Source organism: Centroberyx affinis, unplaced genomic scaffold (assembly GCF_046629955.1).
Source record: "Centroberyx affinis isolate AG114_WGS23_722 - 3 ecotype Tasmania unplaced genomic scaffold, CSIRO-AGI_Caff_v1 ptg002307l_1, whole genome shotgun sequence".
NCBI lineage: Eukaryota > Metazoa > Chordata > Actinopteri > Beryciformes > Berycidae > Centroberyx > Centroberyx affinis.
The window spans coordinates 202,586-226,224 of record NW_027280579.1 but is presented as its reverse complement, the minus strand read 5'-3'; the positions used below and the strand labels follow the sequence as shown (position 1 = coordinate 226,224).

Below are 23,639 nucleotides of genomic sequence, written 5' to 3'. Positions count from 1 at the left end.
AATGATATATGTCCTAGTTTCGTATATGTTTTATTGTTGGTGACCATTGTTTTGTTCCCCACGCACTGAGAAGAAGTGGTACAGTCCGATAGTATTGAAGGCAAAGCTGAAAAAACGGTTTGTTTTTACCGAGAGCGAGCAGCGTAACTGATACTCCCAGTTGCCGCACCGATTTTAAAAACGGTTGTAACTATTCCTGTATTTCTGGGTGACTGTCGTACAACGGCTTGGATAGCTCGCCATGGCTCTGTGCGGGGGTGTCGGAGCCATGGCTTTGCCCAGCGAGCTGATCGTCCACATATTCTCCTTTCTGTCCGACCGAGACAAGCTCCGGGCCTCGGCCGTGTGTACCCGATGGAGGGAGTGTCTCTTCTACCCTGCCCTGTGGACCGAGCTCAAACTGCGGATAGGCGGCGGCTGTAACGGCGGCGGCTCCGGCTCCGAGGGGACCCCGAGGCTGGAGTTCCTCATGCGGAAGTTCGGCTCGTTCGTGCGGGAGCTGCAGCTGGAGCTCGCCCCGGTGGAAGGCTACCTGAGCCCGCTGAACCACGACCCGTCTTCCGGCAGGATGGACCAGCCTCCCGGTCCAGAAAGCGACCCGCAGTTTTCCGAGCGATGGAAAGACGCGATGGCCACCTACTTGGATCAGGTGTTGTGTGTGCTCACCAGCATCCGAAACAACAGGTAAATTCGACTTAAAATGTCTGCCTGGGTGTTTGTTTTGATTTAATTTCAGAAATACGCCAGAAGAGCTTCTCCATATGTTACATTTTGAGTGTATTTGGTACGTAGCAGCAAGCTGGCAGCTAGCTAGCTTAGGTAGCTACAAACAAACCCTGACATTAACAGTTACGTAATCTGGTCATGTCTTTGCAGTGTGGCTAGCCAGCTAACGCTAACATTGGCTGTATATCTCTGGAATAGTGGTTGATTTAACAGTGTTTTTGAAGTTTATTGCAGTATATATTACATTTACAGCATAATATAAGCGGTATACTTATATTTCACTGTGAAGTCAAACGCTTGTCTGCGTTTCTTTTGTAGCCAGCCCTATTTTCTATGTAGCATTAGTTTTCATACCAGCAACAACAATGCAGTACTGGTTGTGCCTAGAGAAAGCTTTGTTGGCTGTGACTTGCTGATATCAGCACTGACACATAGATATATATAGCTTTGGCCTGTTGTGGCATACAGTAGAATATAACTCTCTATGTGCTGTATACAGAATATCTGTCCACCTGGCTCAGTTCTGTTGTGGAAGTGGCCATTCTGTCAAACGCCCAAACTCTTTATGGGATTGTAAGGTTCCTAACTTCAGTGCAGAGCCTCCCTCTATGAAAAGTTCTCCTACATTCTCTATTATTCTCCACAGTTCTTTGTTGTATTGAACTAGCACACACATCCAGAGCGGTGCGGATCATGTCTTCGTTCTGCTGAGGGGGCTGAATGCTTTACTGTTCTCTTATGTTTCCCATTGAGCAGTTTTCAAACATTGTCAGCCTAGAAACCAACCTACTGCGAAATTTAGCCTGGCATCGGCACCAAAGCTCATTACAGCATAATGCTGTTCTTGTCATTTGGAGACCTAGCAGAAACAGATCAGCAACCTTTGTGTTTAGACCCTTAGTTTAAGAAACAGAGCCCAGAATGTTCTGGACTGTAGCTGTGCAGCGTGGTGGGTGGGTTCGGTTCTGAGACCTGGGTTTACTTCCAGTCCTGTTCCTAATATCAGTTTCAGTGGTCCATCACTGCTGAATGAATATAGAAGAACAAAGGGGTTAGGTGCCTTCCTTTGGGGAACTTTGGTAGTTTCAGGAACTGTCTGTATTTGGGATTTAACTAGCAGCCCTCTAGGTACTAGGTGGTTTCTTCAGTTATTGTTTATAATGGGACCCAAACAGGGTTTTTTTCAGGCCCAAGTTCAATTTCAGCAGTTCCAGACTGCTATGACCAGAGGAGCAGTGAGAAAAGTTGACCTGGCGTGATTTCTTTCAGCAGTATGTCATAGTCGTAAACCATACTCAACACATTCTTTATTTTTTCAATATCTTTAATTGAAGCCAGGTTAGCACTGAGCAAAACAAATCGTTTGCCAGCTGTCACTTCTAGCTGCAGTTTTGCTGTCACATCATAGTGAATGAAAAGCCACTTTTTAATCAACTAATGCACCGGTCCGAGGATAGATAACTCACTGTTCCTTGATTAGAGGTTTGCATACTTCTCACTCATTCCTCCAGCTTGCACACTAAGTAGCTGCACATGAGGCTGCCGTGTGTTGGGCGCACTGGAGAGGCATTTGGTGAAGCTTAGCTCTCACGTGATTTATAGGAAATGGGCTGCATTGAATGTATAACGTACATAATGGTCTATGTAGCAGGTAGGCCTATGTTACAGGTAGGGCTGTTTCATACCGTGCAGCATGCAGGTGGATGATAGTTCTTGTCCATGATTTACATTGCTTCCAAGTGTCATTGTCAAGATGAGTAGATAAGCTACACGGAAGAAGGTAATTTGCTGCACCGTCCATGCTTACCTAGACTACATGGCATTAACTATTGGCATATAGACCGCTTGATTGTTGCCAACATGCTTTTGTTCATCTATTTTGGGAAGCAGCAAATGAAGGCCTCTGGACTGCAGTGCAACAAGGAGCAGGGCAGCTTTGGAATCATAATTTTGTGCGTGATGAAAGAAAACTCGAAGATCTGCAGTACCAGCAGTAGACTAGTTTGCACAAAAACAAAACTAGCTAAGTTTTGACTAATAGGGAAATCCGCTTCCTGTTGTTTTGAAGTGAAAGTGGTTAAACCCTGCTTCTTTTGTTGAAATCCCCAACCACCCCAGGTGTGCTGTGTGTGCTAGAACTGGGCACACAGCGTACAGCGACGGTGACAGGGCTACGACAAATGTTGGCAGAGTGGAAGAAGGGTGACAGTGAAACTAGGTTCATCGTGTTCTGCAGCTAATTGCTAAATTATAGGATGAAGGTCATGACTGGGTTCAGTTCACTTTCAAGTCAGCGAGTTGAGAATATGAATAGAAAGAGTCTATAATTCTTTTCCTAATGATAGAGCATTCTCAATAATGACAACTATCTCATGCCAAGTGGTTTTCCCATTTTGAATTTTGAAGGAAACAGCATGCTAATTGAACCCATTCTCATTGAAGAGTGATCTCTCACACAACTTTGTTTTTGCTGCCATGAACAGTACATTCCCCTCTAAGGTGTTGAGTGGGTTTTGACCGCCAGGGAAAGATACCCCACCTGTGTTCGGTATATTTTGAATCCCTCATTTATTTAGATATTTCTTTTTATTTTGATAGTTACCTGTATGCCAGCCCAAGGGGGAACAGTTAGTCGAAAAACAATCCTAAAACATCCTCACCTACGAGTCTGTTTCACTTCCGCAAAGATGTTTACATGTGAATCTGTCTAGTACTGAAGTCCTTCTCGTCTCTTTTCTCTCTTCCTCCCTCTCCCTCCTTAGAAACCTCCAGAAGCTGAGTCTGTATGGAGACACCTGTATCCTTCAGGAAGAGGGTCTGCTGGACAGCTCATACCTGCACCAGATTCACCAGGGGGACAAGAAGATCAAAGAGTAAGCTAGAGCATCACTCCATACAATAAAGTCATGTTCTATAGAGTTCAGAGAGGAAGTTAGAGATGGATTTAGGTTTTATACAGCTGTAGAGAAGTAACTTATAACATGTTTTCTATAGGGTTGCAACAAACGACTATTTTGAATTTGTGGTCATTAACCCTTGACATACAGTAGCTGGATCAAGTTTGTTACCGTGTCACCACATTCTTTATGGTGTTTGTTTTTAAAAGTGTTAAAATGTTTAATTGAATTATTAATTGACTGAATTAAATGAATTTAATTAGTGAGAAATCTCCCTCTTTGCACAGATGTATACCCTGATACTGCTGCTGTGTTCTTTTTGAACTCTTCAGGCTTATTTTTGACCTTAAATTTGATTTGAATTGGCATAAAAGGGTCTTAGAATGTCTGTCTTAGATTTAACTTAGAGAAACCTGTAGTCAATTAAGATAATCTTCCCCCTCTCTCCCTTCATTATCTCTCCCCTCCTCTCTCTGCAGAATTCAGCAGTTGTTCATGGAGCTGTTGTCTAACAGCAGGCAGCTGAGGTGGCTGTCCTGCAGCTTCATGCTGGGTCTGGTGACTCCCTGCTCTTTAGCCTGCCTGTCAAATTCTTCAGCTGGGACCCTGCAGCACCTCAGCCTACTGGACCATCAGCTGGGTATGTGTGTGTGTCTGCCCTACATGACAGGATTGTAAAGATTAGGCTAATTTCACTCATATCTGTTGTTGTAGTATTAGTAGTAGTAGTGACAATACATTATATTTGTATAGCATTTTTCAAGATAGTCACTAACATCACTCTTTCTCCCTCATCTCACCCAAACCACCCCCAGGTCCGCTCATCTCGCCATCAGAGTTGGATCGTCTCTCTAACCTTCATTCTCTGGCTCTGGATTTCTCTGATCTGACCTCGGAGCTGTGTGGTCTGCTGGCATCTCCACGCCGCGCCCCGCTGCATCGCCTTTCCCTGCTGCTCAACGGCGCCGCCCTGGAGTTCAAACCTTTAGAAGGGACAGCCACCGAGGACGACTGGAAGGCATTGGTAATGTAATAACCGGGGTTCCAGGGAGTCCCCCAGCAAAATGAGGAATAGTTACATTTTACGATAATTTAATGCAATACATACTATCCCAAATAGAGAATTTATAACAGTAACTATTTTAATCAGAGGTTTCACTTTTGCCACTAAAAATCTTCCCAAATGAGTCAATTGGATCATCCAATCAAATGTTTCCACAAAGTAAAAGTCTATTACTCCTTAGGCAAATAATTCTTCATGAGTTGCTGCCACTGAAGATCACTGGTATGCACAATTTAAATTACAGTTAAGGTGTTTATCACATACTGAGCAACTTAGAATAAGTGCAGTAGAAATCAACAGTAGTGACTGCCATTACCAAAAGTACCCTAATGGAGAACCAGTGGTACAGAATGGACAGAGAGAAGTTCTTGTGAATTTCTAACAAACTGCTGTCCTGTTTTCAATAGGTCATTGCATTTTCATGCAAGAATTGAGGCAGGACATATTCATAATCAGCATATTCAAAACTCCAAACACATACATACTTTTTGTTTTTTTATTCCAGAGACAGAAATAGATTTTTGCCAGTTTGTACTTGATGTGTCATGTTGAGTCAGGTTTATTTGCAGAGCACTCAACAAACGGGTTTGTAACAAAGTGCTTCACAGAAAGCTAGGGACAAAAACAGATCAAGCCAGGAAACAAGATAGAAAAGGTAGAACAAAAGCTCAAAGAAAGTATTTTGCATGTGTGTGTGAGTAGATATGGGAGTACTGGGCAATGCCAGGGAAGTCGGCAGGAGTAGTAAATGACTGATGACTGCACTGAGACTGTGTCTGATTCCCTGACAATGGAAGAAGCCTGTTTCAGAGGGAGGTGGCACTATAGAAGAAGGCTCTGTCCCCAGTTGTTTTCTTTTGAAAACATGGAATGACATTTAGTTCTGCATCCAATAAGTGGAGGGGTATGGGTGGCCTTATAGTAAATTATTGTTATATTTAGGTGAAAGACCATGTAATGGCCTGCAAGTTAGAAATAGGATTATAGTAGTGAATTCTGGAGGAGACAAAAGCATGGATGGATGGAGTTTTTCTAGGATTGTTAATCCTGCTGATATTTGTAAAGTGAATATATTCTGTTTTGGACATTGCTTTGATGTGGTGTCAAACAAGATGTCTGAATCAAAGATTTTTGACAGAATCCTTTGGGGGTAACTGCATAGCCACTGAAATCAAGAGAGAAGTCTGATGGCTCTAGAATGACCATTTCAGTTGTAGCAGAGGAAAGATGCAAGTCAGCCATCTTATAATTTATAAAATACAAGCTTCAGGTTTATGTGGCTGAGTTGTATCACCAGGTTGTATTGCCATTTAAAGTTGTATATCATCTGCATAAGAGCGGAAGAGAATACAATAATTATGGATAATATAGAGGGTGAACATATTTAGTGAGAGCAAGAGGGGACCTAGAACTGAACACTGAAATGGGGGGACACCGAAATGTACTATAGAATGGGCAGACGTGTTACTAATATCTAGAATAACAAATTGGGATCTGTTGGTCAGGTATGAGCAAAACAAGCTAAGAGCAGTGTTGTGGATGCCAACAGGATTTTCCAACAGTCCAGCAGGGTGCCATGATCAACAGCATCAAAGGCTGCACTTAAATTAAGGAGGACGAGGACTGACACAGAGGCCCCATCTGTGGCTAATAATGGGTCGATTGTTAATTGGATTAACACTCTCTCAGTGCTGTGCTCTGAAGCCAGATTGGAGGAGGTCATAGATGTTTACATAAAGAAACTGAATGAGCTGTTGGGCTACAACTTTTTCACGTATTTAGAAGGGAACTGGAGGATTTGAAATTGGTCATACACATATACAGCTCTAAAGGGTTTAGGCTGGTCTTAAATAGTAGCTTGAAAACTGCAACTTCAAATGAGTTCGGAGGCTTATATCTAGATACTTGGTGCTTAAAACTACAAAGGCCTGTCTCTCTTTATGAGCTCTGGTTATAAACATAGCAGGTCAACTTTGCTCATGCTCTTATCCAGAACATTTCCAGCACTTCTGACATCTAGCCTAGTGTTGAATACAAGAGAAGGAAGTGCAGAGATGAACAATAAAATACACAAAATTCTCCAGTGCCTCTCCTTTAGGTTTGACTACTGATGTCCACATGGAGGCTGGCACTTAAAGTTGATCTCCTCCTGTCCTCAGGTTCGTGTGAGTGCCAACCTGCGAGTGTACATCATGGCCCTGGAGGTGGACAGCTCAGAGCTCCTCCGGGTGCTGAAGCCGAGCCTTCCTCTGGAGCGCCTGCACCTTGACAGCTACAGCACCCTGGTGACCGACGCCACCCTGGAGCTCATCTCCCAGCAGTACAACAAAACACTGACTCACTTCCTGCTCCTGAGGGACGACGCCGACTTCCCCGACCTCAGCGTCAATCGCAACGAAGACCCGTTGGTCCTCTTGGCATGGAGATGTACTCAGCTGGCCGTGCTGGTGATACACGGTGAGTGAAAACTGGGCCTAGCTTTGCATGTTAACATTTGGTTAGATGCAATATCTACAGAAAAGCAGATTCCTAACATCTCAGACATGATGAAGCATTTTCAAATAGTCCACTATACTTGGTCTAGAGGTCTAGACATTTCATTGAATTTTGCCATTTTGTGAGTGCATCCCTTCAATTGCAGACTGACCTACAGGCATTTTGTTTGACTGGAATTAGGTCGAAGTTCCATCTGATCAACCATGTGGGACATGGGACTGGTTGCTAGTAAAAAAGCCCAATCCCAAATACACAAGCTCAAATGTCATTCATTCATTCCTTCATTCATAACCTATTACACTTTGGTTCATGGCCACTGGCACTTTGAAAGAAAATTGTCGCACATTCATTATACACTATTGAAATTAGAAAAATTATTCCAACCTACCTCACCCCATCTGTCTCTAGGCTACACAGTCTGGTCCCATAATCTGGTGGCCATTTCTCGGCTGCGAGGTTCCAGTCTTCGCGTCCTGGCTGTGTCTGAGGAGAGCATCGACTTTGACCCGGACCAGTCGGTGTATGTGGAGGGCGACCCGGTCCACAACCTGGTCAAGGAGGTGTCGCTGGGGCTGGGCCGCGTCTGGCATCCATGCCTGGATTCCAACCTGGTCCTGTCCGAGCCCACCCAGCACTTCCACCGCGAGCTGCACGCCTTCAGCATGGGCATGTAGATGGGGAGGGCAAATCCAACAACACAGCCTAAAGTGCGGCAAGACCAGGCCGGACAAAGCCAGCCAGGCCAGCTCAGATCTCTAAACCAGGCCAGAATCCTAAATTAGACCTGACACATAAACCCAAACCAGTGAACTGCGGAAAAGCAGATTCAATAATTTGTCAAATTACACTTAGATATTGGTTCTTTTTGGATGGCATACCAATCCATGATCTCTCCCCAGGAAGAATACTTTAGAGCTCTTCTCATGATGAATTTTATTTTTTATTTTGAAATCTTGAAATACCCCCCTTGTCTGGCCTGGCCCAGTCCGGTCTGGTCTTGCCCACAACATGCATTCAGAGTTCATTGTCCTTCCTTCACCTTAAAAACTTCCCAAGCCTCTGTATAACGTAACTTTTGATTTTTTTTTTCTTCTTTTTTTATTTGATTGTTTTTCCTCTCCTCTCCCTGTTCTGTGTATAGAGTGATCTTGTTTTTCCTGTGTGGTGTTTCCCCTGCCTGTATAGGCTCTGTGTATATTTAAATACAGCTATATTACTATCCTGCTCACAACTAGAACGGGACAGGCAGGCGGGTTGAGTGATTGACTGGTGGGAGAGGGGGGTATGGGAGGGCGTTTCAGGGGTGGGTGGGTTGGGTGGATGGGGTGGGAGGGGTTGTGTGTTCTGACACAAGCTACTGGCTTTAGTTGTGAAACTAGTTTTTCTCTTTTTTTAATCTTTGCTCCGTGTTGGTCCGCTCCACTCTAGCAGAAGTTGGAGTTTGTCAACTAACCGATCGATTCCTTCCTGGGTAAGCCAACCTCGGCTGCTTCTTCTGTTGCTCTGAGGGAGCTCCTTGTGCACTTGCCCACTAGTTAGAGAGCCTTGACAACAGGGTGGGAATTTCACTGTAAAATGGCTGACAGCAGCTGGTGCTAACCAGTTTTTAATTGCAGTTTTCAGCAGCAGCCATGTCGGTGCCATGATTCCGATTCATGGTCATTGTAAGTGACTTGACAGGCGTTTCGATGCCAACTGGTTTTAAAGATTTTGAGCACCTCACCCTGGTGGTGTTATGGAGAACATTGTTACATTCTTGCCGCCAACACGTACATTCTAGAAAAGAAGCAGCAGCATGGTGGCCATAGGGCATCCTGGCGAAACTGTCTTTATCGTTGACTGTGGTCCTCATTTCCCACCCTAGGGAACCTCACTAGTCGACTAGATAGGGAGCCTTGTCTTCCGACTGATGGGTCAGAGCCAAACTATACTATTGAGCACCTCACACCACCACACACACAATTCCCTCACCCCCACTTTGTTCTGCTCTGATCTGTAGTTAGCTGGTTGTGTGTTTAGCATGTACTTTGTGTTTTTGGGATGAATATGGCTGCTTTAGTGACTTTGCCTTTGCTCTCCTATAGAGAGCAAGACTTTCCGACTAGTAATGATGATTCCAGAGCCGTTTTATATGAAGTATGTCACTCCTGCCATTTGATGTCCCCAAACAAATTAAACCATATAACCATACTTGGAGGGATGCAAAATGGCTGCAGATAGGAACCGTGACATCAAACAAAAGAAAAGGAGTGTACTCATTATATAAAGAGCTCTGAAATGCAAGTACGTAAAAACCTACATAGAAGTGTGCGTTATTGTAAAGATCAAAGGGGTTTTCATTCCATAATGCCATATATATATATCCATGTTTTGAGAAAACTCAGTGGCTATTTCAAATTCCTGATGAAGCCCATGCTGAAACAAAATCAGTATTCTGTAGGCAGAGGTTCCCAAGGTGGCAAATAACTAACTTACTTGGATTTTACAATCATGCCAGCAATCATTTTGTAGGTAGTTGTTTTTTCCCAATGGTGGATATCTTGTTTTGGAATAAAACTCTTGGTATTGAACAGGGGAAAAGGATGCACTGAATTTACCACCGCTCTCATTCTTAGACTGTCGGCCAATCAGTCAGTCCATATAAGACTTTTTTTCAGAGGGTTACTGTATAGTAAGACATGGCACCTACAGTACAACATGGCCAAACCTCTTGGTGGCTATGGCCATAGTCATTTGCGTGGCGAAAAGTCCTCTATCAGTCTCAGGTAGGCTTTAAACATCACAACAGCCAAGGTGGTGTTGGTGGTGATGATGATAAGGAGGCTGTATGAATCAATCAGCTACTCTGTTAATGTGAGAAATAATAATCTCTTTTTTTTTTTCCTCTTAAGTCACAGTTGCCTTGGAAATGGCCCCTTGTTTTCTGGATTCAGTCGTTGTTGTTATTGATGATGATGTTGTTTATCTTGCCATCTGATGGACCCCCGTTCCTCTCTGGTGGGTGGGGTGGGGTGGGGTGGGGGGGGTCAGCAAACCTAGTCGTACATTTGTTTTCAAAGATTAAGGTTGATAAAGACTGAAGAATGGCAAAACCGAGCTGCTCGTTGCACATGTTTTATATCTCTGGTAGACGCTGCGGGGGACATGGCGTGGCTGCTGAGGGACGGGAAATCCATGCTGCCAATAGAAGACCTGCTGGGCCCAATTACCGTTTGAAGTGAATTTAGTCACTTTTCTGGGATGGATTGATTTTTGTCTGGCACAGTGGATCTCGTCTGACTGAGCAGGCGGCTGAAGCTAGCTCTTCAAACAGTGAAGACTTTTGTACGGATGGAGGCATAAGCTGGAGTCAGTCACAACAGTGTCGCTCATTGTCTGATTCTGACTTTTGGCATGCACCTCTAACCGAGCGACTGCATTTGATTTAATAACTTTAAATAATATTATGTGAGGTGTATGGAAATAATAGCATTCCGTGTCCAGGGCTCATGCCAGGCAACGTTGACGAAATCTAGCAACTCCAGGCAGACCTAAGCAATGCTGAAAGTAATCATGAGGATTACCAGTAGATAACTGGGACCAGTATGGTTGAATCTGGTGCTCTCGTGTCATCACTGATGAGTGGTTATGACCGCTGTGGGTACACAGATAACATGATGAGGCAGCGGACATTTCCTGGAGCTGAGTTGGGAATTTGATAAGAAAATCAAGCACGATAAGCTAGTGGGCTTTAGGGAACACAAGTCCTGTGAATATATGCTATTGGCTAACAAATGTTGGGAAAATCTCCCACTTGCATTGCCTCAGCTCTGTTATTGTTGTATGTACCATGGCTTTGTAGAGGTTGGGGCAACAGCATTGCGTAATGTGAAGGTCCATATCAAGGTCTGTAGATTACAAGGTTGAGCTGTGATATGCAATAAGTAAAACCAGCCCATGGACTTGCGTGGAACCAGCGTTATACAGTGTGCCAGTGTGTTACTTGGTCCAAAAGGAATTGTGGTCCCAGTGCTGGGCCCACAGTCACCACACGTTTGCATCGTTGTCAAGGGAACTTGATGGTTTAGCCATGATAATCTATAGTCCTTGGTCCATATCTCAGGATAAATGCACTTTGGTACCAAGAGTTTCTTCGAAAGGCTGTCTATGCCTGTACATGGAGCTGCACACTCAAACACACACACACACGTATTCAGAGGGGAAAGCGATACCAACATAACGCACACAGACCAAAATTTGTTGGTTTTTATCTTGTCTTCTTCCTCCCCTCCTCTTTCTCCTTTCATCCCTCTCTTTTTAGAGGTCATCTTTGTTCCTTTATTTGAGTGACAGTTTTAAAGCTGTTTTATATACTGTTTGTACTGTGTATAGTCATTAGCCTGCTAATGGAGACTAAGAGGAAGGAAGATCATGCCAATCTAGAATGTAATGTGAAGCTTGCTAGTCGTCTATGCTCAACGTACGGCTGATATTACAGAGCCCCCCCTCCCCCAGGTTCACTTCCTCCTCTGTTTCCTGTCTTCTCAAGTCTCCAGATGTGATTGAGGGTTCTGTGGCCAGTCGGATTTCACTGTTTGTGTGCCAGCTTGGGGACTGCAGCAGTGTTTGTGCCCAGAATAACCAGAAGTAAAGGAGAGACTGTAGCTTCCAACGCCCATGGTCAGCTATAGCAGTGGTTCTCAAATAGGGGTCCGAGGAACCCCAGGGGGTCCTTTAGGAAGTTCCACAGGAGGGCAGCCTCATGTGGAATAGATTAATTTCACTACAATTTAATACATTAGAAATTATCCCCATTAGCGAATGTATAGCAATTCAGTACTAAATCAACAACAACATAAATCTTTCCATATGGGGGACCTAGGATAAATTCTTATCAAATGAGGGTCTGTAGGCTAATGTGGGACTATTTGGGGGTTTGTGACATGAAAACCTTTGAGCTCTAAGCTGATGAAGCCCGCTTAGCCCCGGCCAAGGCCTTTTTTCCTGTGGCATTTTATGAATAAGGGCCCAGACAACTGGAGAGAGGAAGGGTGATGTACATATGCATGAGAACAGAGAGGCATTGCAATGTAATGTCTGTTTATTAGAGGTTACTCTGTGTGTTCCTTTTTTTTTTTTCAAACAAAAATGCATCAAAAAAGGATTCTAGTAAAGAAAGCTCTCTATTTGACTAGTGTTGTCGTTGCAGGGAGAGAGATCCAGGAGGCGGAGAAGAAGTGAGACAGATGTATGCCAGTCAGATGGTGACACACGGGCAACTTTTTACTCTTGGCTGTAATCAATGGCAGACCTGGCCTTGCGTGTTGGTCATCGCCATTAGTTCGACATTCAGCCATCTTGTGCCTAAAAGCCTCTGGAGTCTCACTGCTTTTCAACCCTCCGCTCTCCCTAATTTGTCGGCTTTGGTTTTTGTCGTTTGACGTCGTGGTTGTCGTTGCTGTGATCGCTAGTTCACTGTTGTTTAGGGAAGCGGCATAACGAGCTAGCTAGGGTTTCAGAACACGTTTCAGCTCCCGCATCGCAGACAGTGTTTTGGGTTCTTTTCTCGGAGCGTGCCTGTTTCTTCCGCGTGAGTTTCCACGCAAGCTTTTTGAAAGCGTATCCGTCAGACGTGCGTGTGTATAAGATAATACGAGCGCGTGTATAAGTTCTCAGAAGTGCAGCCGTCAAGACATTTTGTTGCGTGTGTGTGTGTGAGTGTGTGTGTGTGTGTGGGGGGGGGGGGGTTTGCTCATGTTCGGTGTAGTCGTATCACTTCCGCAGCAGCAGGAAACAGGAACAGAAGTCGCTCGTTCTCAGGGTACAATCGGTTTTCAAAAAGTGGAGGAGGAGGAGGAAGAGAAGGAGTAACAATAGCTCAGGCCTCTAGCTCATACTCTGTGCGTATGAATATTAAGAGTCTTTTTACTAGCAGTCACTGGATCTATTCTCCTCCCTCGATGTGTTTTAAGCTGCCAAAGACCACAGTGGAACAAACTTAACCCAGACACAAGTCTATCTGAAGTGCCCACATACACTGGCAGGAGGCTGGACCAGTACTCTTTTCTACATTACACCTACTTTCTATTCTAACTCTTCTTTACTCTCCTTCTCTGCTCGTGGTGATTTCTACTCTATCCCACTCTTGGTCTATTCCACTAAACTTTACGACCAGTGTGTATGTGCCCAAACGCTTATGTCCCTTTTATCCTATGGAACCAAACTGTGCTGGACCAGATAATGTGAGCAGGTCACATTGTTCTTGAAGTGCAAACGGACCAAAACTGAACTGTATGCAAATGGTTTGGCCATTGCTGTTTTTGGTGGCTGCCATGTTAGCTTGACAAATTGATCCTATGGCCGTTGATTCTGCACTAGCCGGCTATTGGACATTTGCATCCAAAATGTGTTAGTTCTTGAGAATGGTTAGCAACATGGCACCCTTAGTACAATGTGGCCAACTCTTTATCTGTGAATGGCACTGGACCACAGTGGTACCCACCCCTAAATGCAGCTCAGTGTTATTGTGGTCTATTATGCATATTGCTGAGGCATTTTGGGAAAACCAAGTCCTTCCTAGCCTCCAGTCCAGTCCAGTCCAATTCTATAGTCTGAATGAGGCTTAAGCCGGAGAGTTCTAGAGTTGGATCATGTCCACTTTTATGATATCTGATCACCACCATATTCCTCGCCCTTTCTTATTCTCTTTTGACGTTTCTGTCCACCGCCTGTTTCACTGTGAGGAGTGAGTGAATGTAAAACTGCAGGAGAGGAGGACGAGGAATCGGGTTCAGTCTCAGAACACGCCAGTCTGTCCTGAGCCACGGACGGCGAACGACCTCGACAGGGGATGAATATTGTGTTAATCTGATATGATGCATGGCGAGTCCGTGGCCAAGGTCACGTTTGACTGGAAGTGCTTAGTCCCAGGCTGTCAGAGCTGTGAAGTGATTTGCTGCTAGAGACCTGCTCGGAACAGGACATTCCACATGGGGGTCGCTCAGGCCATCTGACTAACAAACACAGTTAACTCCACGGCCAAAACATCTGCATGAACATTAGACTATATATAGACTTATTTTTTTACTTTTATTTGGTCGGTCTATTTTTGTTGAAGGGATCAGGGATGCAGCCAGTACTAGTCACACCAGATCACCAGCTGGTCTGAGCAGAGCGGAGGTGTGAGACCATTTTAGAAGCGGTTGGTTGAGGAGTGTACCTCTATCTAAGGTCATCTGTGTCTCTAATATGCCAATCTTGGCTTTCACTTGTTGCTTCAGCACCATGAAGCCATATTGTGGCTTAATGTGTCCGGAACGCAAAAGGGCACAAGTGGAAGCAACCTATGCTGACTGTGCAAAATATAAGGACTACCTGCTCTTTCCATGAAATGGCTTGATTTCACCATTTGAATCCTCTTCCGTCATGAAAGGGAGATGTAGATGAATGGAAAGGTTGAAGAACGCTGCAAGACAATATGAGCAAGGTAGTCCAGATATTTTCTGTAGTGAGGTTTTACGGAGGTTATACAGTAACTTTGAATACACAGTGGCGCCTCGGTTCCGGCCTAGACTTATTTGTACACCATATGCAGACTGAGCTTTGTGTACAACTATACCATACTGTGTATACATGGAGAGAGATAGACGCACAACTAGCAGAGCCTTTGGTTTAAAGAGTTCTGTCATTCGTTTCGAGGCTCTGGATAAGAAGACGGGGCGTTTTTCAGTTATTCAGGAGACCATTGCCAGCTGTTACACTGATATAGTTGCAGCTCAGTTAGATCCATCCTTGTTTTCCTTTTTGACCTGTATTTGGTTTTATTTCTCAGCACTTTATATGCATTCACAATCCACACACCTCCAAATCCAGGAAGATAGCAGGGCCCCCGTGGCCTGATGGGTAATTGAATCCACAGAGCTGGCCTCTAATGTAGTCTATCTGAGAGCGTTGGCCCGGCCAGACGGCTTGGTAAAGCTCTGTCTCGATCGACAGAGCTGTAGATATAGAAGGGTCTGGATGTGTCCGTCTCACCAGGAGGCCCACATGGAGAGAGATGGGTTTGACACTGCTGTATTAAAGCACCTCTTAAAAGCCAATACTAGTACCATAGACATGGACAGAAGTGTGTGTGACACTGTAGTACCAAAGCAGCAGACTGTGCCAGACCTACGCTCATCTAGACACGGTTAACAGGTTCAAGGCGAGCCCAGAGCCATAGGTAGGACACACTGCAGACCCGGCAGGTTTCATTTCCACATCGACCATGACTTGGTAACCTGGGATTCAATGCCAACTCATTTTTAGTCTTGCAATGTTATGGAAAGCATCGTTAAATAATTGTAGGCTCACCAGAAGAGGCAGCAACATGATGCCCGTAGTACAATGTGGCCAAACTATTTATGGTCCTGGGCCTAAAAGTGGCGCTGGGAGGCTTGAATGATTCTCAAGGGTTATCATTACGAGACAGGGTTTATTCATCAATAGGTGAGATTCCACAAGCTTCCTGTTTGTTTTATTTTTTTAACTCAATGCTAAGACCATAGACTACTACCGTGCTAGATAGACTTTGAATGAGCTCACCTAGGGCTGGACTCATGCAGGCACGCCAAGACTTTGATTAACATCCCATGTGACCCCAATCTGTATCTGTTATTTTTTTTGGGGGGGGGCACCAGATGTGAGTTACATAGGTTTAAAAATCAGTCCTGTGTTAACTATAGATGTGTATCAGTGAGGTTGAACCAACCACTAGGTGTAATCTCCTGTGAAGGGGAGTTCCCCTGGCTCACACAGAGCAAGCCAGTTAGCCCATGGCTACACTCAGAGCCATAGAGAGCCATAGTTTGGCTATTCCAGTTTCCAGTGTCAGCCATGTTGGCTTTATTGCTATTGCTCCCTAGCCAGTGTTTCTAGCCAGCTGATGTTCCGATTTTTGGGCATCTAACCATATTGAGAGCATCGTTCCATACTTGCCACCAACACTTTTTAGTTCTAGAGAAGAAACCTCAAAATGGCACTGATGGTATAGCCTGGCCAAACTGTCTCTATCAGTGGCTCTGGTGCATCCCAATGAGCTGACGAGTGTAGCTGATGGCTATATCAGCGAACTGGTAGATGTTCTTGCTCTGTGTCAGCCAACGATCTCCATTTAGATCTCAGCTACTGTGGCTCTGATGTTTTTGGCTGGTAAACAAAGTCTTTCTTGTAGAGTCTCGAGAGCCAAACCTCCTAATTAGCCAGGCAGGCAGGCCTGCTGCCCAGTCCAGCCACACAACTATGCAAGAGGAATGCATATAATCCACACTCTTTTTTGTTGTTTTACATTTTGTTTTTCTTTCTTTTTCTCACTGTCACTCAGTAGAAATGGAGACATAACCTAATAAGAACTTGCAATGACGATACTTGGCCTTATGATGATTATGATTTATGAAATCTTATCATTTTGTTTTAAGATCTTTTGATTCTGGTCAGCCAGCCCAGCGACAGCAGCGGTGACGGCGGGCTCACTCTTGGTCTCTGTGAGACTGGCTAGACGGCCCCAGTTTTATCGTGGTACGAATGTTGTGCATTTGTTTAAAATCAGGACAGTTTGCAATAACAGCAGTCTTACTAGTGGCCACAAAGGGGCACAAGCAGTGCTGACAGCGCCCGGCTGCGTCTTTAGAAAACCCATAGAGGAAGAAATATGAACTATATAAATAGATATATATATAAATATATATAAACTCACACAGTGCATATTTGTATAGATATCAACAATGCATTACCGTGGTATACTCTTATGCAACACATGTCCGGGTTCAATTTATGAACATGAAGTATATTAAGAAATCAAACAGAATTTGTAAATCAAAAGCGATGTTGTTGTGTGTGTTTTTTGCAAAAATGGTTTTACCATCTTAAATGTTGAATATTCAGAACGCTGTGTTCCTGTGTGACTGTGTGTGTCAAAGTGAGCACATAGCAGTGGGTTTTACCTTCCTTCTGTAAGCAGGGAACCAGACTAAAGCCAAAATGCAGCTGGACCAGATTTCAAATACAGACGAGCATGTTTCAAATAGTTTTGAACACCCTTCAAACACTTTTGAAAACCGACGCATGGTTTCAAAAACATCTGAATGTAGTCTCTAATCCAACTGAAGATTGTTTCAAAATATATCTGCACATGTTTCAAATAGAGCTAAATGCGGTTTTAAATACATCTGAACACGTTTCAAATACATCCGACCGCGTCTCAAGTACATCTGAAGTATTTGGGAAGCTGGTTTCTTGACAACACGGGTTAAGCCTCGTTCCAAACAGGCTAAAAAAGTTCCACCCCAAAGAGTTCCCTCCAATTTCCATTTAAAGGAGCTGTTAAGTTGAGGACTTAAACTGCTCGGCGAGTCTGATTCAGACGGCTCAACAGCACAGAAAGCAGAACCATCATCCACAAAGATGATATGAAGCACGCACTCCTCACACCTGTTACATTGAAACTCATCAGTACCTCCAGTAGCACTTCAGGGTACTATTTTGACGTTTATTTGAAACCTGTTCAGCTTGTACTTCTGTCTGTTTATCTGAAATCTGTCCAGGTACTATTTTAACTCTGATTTGAAACCTGTCCAGCTGTTGTTTTGGCTCCGTCTGCAGGGAAAAAGTCCTCTGGTTTTCGGTGTGGGACCGAGCCCACCGGCCAGGAGGACAGATTTTATCATTCAGAACAGTGTTGATCCATGGTTCTGTTGTGGAGAAAAGGGAGGGTACCTAGAAAACCTCCATGTAAAACCTCTTAACTGACAGATGGTGTACACTCGGGAGGGGTCAACCTGCCGAATGTTGATTTGAATCAATGTTGAATGAATGCTTCTCTTCTTTTAATCAGTGAATAAAAGCATCAAAAATCCAAAAACGTGACTCCAGTGTCTCTATTGTCTTACTGTGTGGTCTCTCTGCTACGTTCCCACTATCAAATGGCTAGAAACACCTAATCCAGTTTACTTTCTGTGAGCAATAGATAGAGAATAGAGAATAAAGAATATAGTTTCTCATCATGTTTTAACCTGTCATCTTGTTCAATGAGATGTAACATTTCATTATTTTCAGTAAAGAAACAGCTGGAAACAACACATCACTCAGCAACACTTAGGTGCTGGTGCAGTTTTGAAAGTATTACTATATGCAGACGATACTTGTCCATATGTTAATACACTGTCTCACTTTATTTAAAAGGATTTGCCTAGACTAAATCGATCAACAGAAAAATATGAGCATGTTTATTGAAGAATAACTGAACCCCAAACAGAAATCTGTGGTGATGCCTGACATCTACTGGTGAAAAGTAGGGTACTGAACCGGCCTTCTGCTATTGGCTGGTCTTTGGTGCCAGGTGATGTCACCTTCTATAGAGTACAACAGGTGGTGACATCAGCTGGTACAAAGACCAGCCAACAGCAGATGGCCAGTCAAGTACCCTACTTTTCACCATTAGATGTCAGGCTTCACCACAGATTTTGGTGGGGTTTTCTTGGGTCTAGAAATCTGTTGTCAACAAACTGATGGTAATGCACTTGGTTGTGAATCAAAATGCCTTGGAAAGTAGATGCATGTACACATGGCTTTAATGATGTTTACATTGACATTACACTAGAGGAAGCATTCTCATTCTAAGCCAAATTGTCTCCTATTTTTTCATTGTGGATGTCTTCAAAGGTCGGTGCCAGATCACCCAGAGTCAGGTTGTTATGCGCTTTCACCCTGAGGTCCTTGGTGGCCAAGTTGTTTTGATCGAGATCGGAGCTGGCCAGGATACGTCATGTGAGCTCGGCAGCAGCTGATGCCTTCTGGGAACCCACAGTGGTGAGAGCTAGGCCGTCTTCATCACCGCATCTGACTTCTGAACACGGGTGTCTCCTGCAGGTCAGATCCCCAGAGGCTGGGACTCTCACACTGGCATCTTTTTTCATGATGGCTTTAACACCTTCTAATACAATAGTGACAATGTGATTTATTGACTGAAGCAACACAGCAACGCAGCTCAGTTTTTGATGGTTTATTTTGAGCCCAGCTGCCTGGGGACATAACCGAGTTGGCTTCTACACCTGAATCTGCTCTTGAATCCAGGACATGTTGGTCAGGAGAAGCCAAATCGTTAACGTCCTCTGCATTTGGGGCAGGATGCTTCATTTGTAAAGCGGCTTTTCAAAAACAGAGAATCCTACAAATTCTATGGGAAGGGAAAATGCAGTGAATTTTGAAAGATGAATTATGAGTAAACCCAGTGGTGGAAACCAGGATAATTATGTTGGAGAAATTGGTCTCATTCTGGAGAATTCAACACCAAGAAGACCAACTCACTCTAGTCCAGATTAGACTCCTCTCTCTGTATGTTGTGGGCTGATGCTGCAACACTGTCCACATACACAGTATTCCTACATACACACACATCAAGTTCAATTAAAAAGCCCTCTGGTGTCATCAAGCAAACAAGCAGCCACATACACAGATATAGGCTGTGTGTGTGTGTGTGTACACTTCTCTCTTTCCTCTGCCTCTGAAGTCACACTAGCACGCACAAGCCTGGTCACATGACTTCCCGCTGGCTTGGTTTCCAAACAGGAAACAGGAAGTAGTCCCTGAGCTCTCCTGCTTGCCGCCACCATGACAACGCGACGACGACAGGAAGCGCTCTGTATAGAGAAAAATGCACATTAAGTTTCGTTCACGCAATTTAAATTCATCAAGGATATGAACAGTTGTGATGCAGATGTTTGACATGGACCTTGAACTCAAATACACACACACACACAAACAATGCAACTTGCTCAGCGGTTAATTGCAGTTGCTTGTTTTCTGCTCTGTGTTGTTCAGAGCTCAGCACACAAAGAGCTCATTCACGTCTGGATATTGAGACTATAAGACTATTATGATGTTGGCTATTATGCTATTAAGTTGAAACCAGTGCATGTTTTTCTATTTGTCCTGAAGTTACCACGGAGATGTCAAACAACGATCTGGGTCACATCATTTTGCATCTCCAACTGACTAGAACCAAATGCTTACTATGAGGGATGCAAAATGGTCGCCAGAAAAGCAATCAACAGCACAAGACGACCATAACATATCAGCAGGGGTTTGTGTAGGAGGAAACACGTTCTATCAATGTTGTTGCAGTTCCTACTAGTCACCAATAGAGGTTGATAAAGGATCTAGATTACTTTATGCCCGTTTAAAGAGTAACTAAAGCCCAAAGCCTGACATCTAATGGTGAGAAACAGGTGGCACCAAAGATCAGCCAAATGCAGATGGCAATTTGAGTAGCATGCTTTTTACCATGAGATGTCAGGCTTGACACTGATTTGGCTTTGCAGTTTAGTTACTCTTTCATTTTTGTCTCAATCCAAAAACTATCCATTTTGGAAAAATGGTGCTGCCTGAAATTCATCAGTCAATATTTAAAAAAAATCTACAAATATTAAAAGAAATTATCCATTTTGCTGACGGTGCAATTTACAATGAGTAAGCAGGTCGGGTTTCTGTTGCTGATGTGCTTTATTCTCATGCCAGGCATCACTTTGTAAGAGTATGCATGGTGCATATCTCAATAGAATGAAACTCCATTATTCTACCTTGCCAAGGTGTGAAATTAACCCCAAATATTTGTCAAATGCCAGTAAAGTTTGCCTCTGGCTGGGAAAACCTGTTTCTATTCTAAAATACCCTAATAAATCCAATTGGCTGCTGAAACTCTACATACACTGATGGTTGTGTCTGGTTGATTAGAGAGATGGTCTCATGTCCACAGCTATATGTGTCAGCCTCTGAAATACTGAACTGTCACACTAGTGAGGCTTACAGGCTGTTAGACTGAAGTTGATCTGGCTTTTGAAGTCATCTGCATCTAAACAAGGAGGGAGATTGCAGCTTTATTAGATCCAATTTAGACATATATAGGATAAAAGAAGACAGCTAACATGGGTTTTGAGGCACTGAGAAAAAGTGAATTTTAAGCAAACTTTTGAAATGTAGCAAATAACAAAATGTGAAATATGTGTGTTTCAGTCAGTGGGGTTTAGACATAACTTTCCCTCAATCATGTAATATTGACTCATGGAATAATGTGCATGAATTCTGCTTTAGAGTGGATTGTCCCTTTAATGTTGACACGTATATTTGAGATACAGGCTCTCCAACACATTGCTGGATCACAGTCACACACATTTATCATAGAGCCATAGTCCACTGTAGCTCATGCTTGATGGTTAACACTGTTTCGAATACACTCCCTCACACAATGCATTCAACACAATACACACACACATCAGCAGGGTAGCACACACACTGTCACAATGCATTTAGTACAGAAATGCATGCAGTTCATTGAGCCTGCACACAATCACAATGCATATGGTGCAGCACACAGGCTTATGATGCATTTTACACACACACACACACACACACACACACGTGCAGATAATGTAGCACAATGAAGGTGATGAATCGTCGATGACACAGCAGAAATCCAGCAGTGCCACATGCAAATGTTTCCCCTGAAAACCAGGACTTGGGAAAATGAGTGTTCCTAGCTGCAGTTTGAAGGCAGATTCCCACTTTAATAACAAGAGCAGGAATCAGCAGGAAGCAAACTGCTTTACTTTCATCTTTGGGGTCACAATTCATTCAGTTTTTGGTTCAGTTGTTTTTTTAATATATTTTCCAGCATTGGACCACAGTAACCAACTGAATACCTCAAAACCTGTTCAGTTCTTCTATGTTGTGTGAAGAAAGCAGTGGGATGTTGGGACAGAGGTCAGGACAGGAGGACAGGACAGGTCAGGCCGTGTGGATGTTAGCACACCTTCTTGATATTACTAGCTGGCCTACTGGAGCCTACTGACACTCTCTCTGACACACACACACCTGGAGGTCCGAGGGGCCCGGAAGGTCCTGGGGGGGGGTCCTCCCCTGCGATATCTCTCCCAGGTCGGGGAGATGGAGCCGCTGTCTTAATGAGGACCACCACTCCGCTCCGCCTCCCCTTGGCCACCAGGGGGCTCCACTGGACCACGAGACACTGGGAGGGAAGGAGGGAGGCAGCGAGGAGACAGTGGAAGGCAAGGAGGAAGGAAAAGAGGTGTAGAGAGAGAGAGCGAGAGAGAGATAGAGAAAGAAGGATCAACATTGTTGTGATTGTAGCGCCCCCTGTAGGCCTATTTTTAAATACATTTTTATGCCTTTCCTAAAGTGGTTTAAACATGTTTGTCCAAATTTTATGATTGGACCAACCTTTCTAGAGTTATGGACGGTTTCCCACCCGTTCATAGTATTTTTCACCTAAATTACATTTGTTTTGTATATGGCCGGCGGCCAGCTGCTTTCCTCCAAACTTTTGAATGGGTCGACTCAAGGTGCAAGGAAACGCAAATTGATCGCATTTGCATTGAGGCCGCTCTGAACCACTTGGACAAAGTTGACATGATATTGAAATTAAGAGCTGCATGGTGGATTATCAATAAGCCGAATTTTCCAGAAGAATCTAGCAAGTCGTATCATGTCTTATTTCAAGATGTATCAGGTGTTCAGGCTTGCCGATAAGCAGGGACACATTATGTTCCCAGACTTTTGAACAGAGGGGTATCCGGGCCGGGCTAGTAGAAACCGAAACCTAGCTCGACCACTGTCCAACCCCTGCGTCTAGCCGGGAAACGAGACCTATGCTGAGGCGTGCTTTCGCGTGGTTCGTGGAGTTTTGTGGGTTCGTGAAGTTGCCAGAATTAGCAAGGATAACACCGGAAATTGAGTGATGTTGCCTTCAAAATAAATGCGGAAATTTGTCACAATAACTGCTGGGGTGTACAGAGAAACAAATTCGTATTATATATTCGGTGGAGTTATTGCATGAAATATGGAGTGAACCTCTCCCTGAAAAATAGATGCAAAAACAGTTTAAGTTGGTGCATTGTATTTCCCAATGAAAGAGTACCTTAGAGACGGGTAAATTTATGGATAACATTGATATTAATGGTTTGACTGAAAAAAACAACAACAACAAAAAAAACACCAAAACCTATAATAGGATGTCTATTGTCTTGTAAAATACGATTTTAAATTTAGCATTTAAAAAAAAAAAAATAGGTAGGCCTTTTATATCTTTTCAACATGCTATTTTGTGTCCTGTGCTTGTTTTGTTTCCTTGTGTTCGTTTTTGTTGCAAACTGTATTGCATCATTTTGCTCTGTGGTTGGTTAATTAGCTCTGGGTAGGCTCGTTCTCTGTAAAGTCATTTGAGACATGCTTATGATGACTGATGAAGGGATTAAACATGGCTTGGCTTTTAACACACAGCAGTGACACAGTTGTTCCTAAAGACTGTAGAATTTGGAACTAATTTACCTTATGCCAAGTCATCTAGAAAAAGCAACCGCCAAATGCCCTGAGCTTGCCATATACAATACATTACATATACAGTGTAATATATTGTATATGGCAAGATA

General features: G+C 43.7%; 1 protein-coding gene across 1 annotated transcript; it reads left to right on the top strand.

The window, feature by feature from the left end:
• The first annotated feature begins 216 nt into the window (after positions 1-216).
• Positions 217-18,050, top strand: LOC139655577 (F-box only protein 33). The gene is made up of 7 exons (XM_071533011.1): positions 217-684; positions 3,489-3,599; positions 4,103-4,263; positions 4,439-4,647; positions 6,846-7,143; positions 7,591-7,848; positions 16,617-18,050. The coding sequence occupies exons 1-7, from the start codon at positions 242-244 to the stop codon at positions 16,694-16,696; spliced, it is 1,560 nt and encodes a 519-aa protein (XP_071389112.1). The 5' UTR covers positions 217-241; the 3' UTR covers positions 16,697-18,050.
• Positions 18,051-23,639: the final 5,589 nt, after the last annotated feature.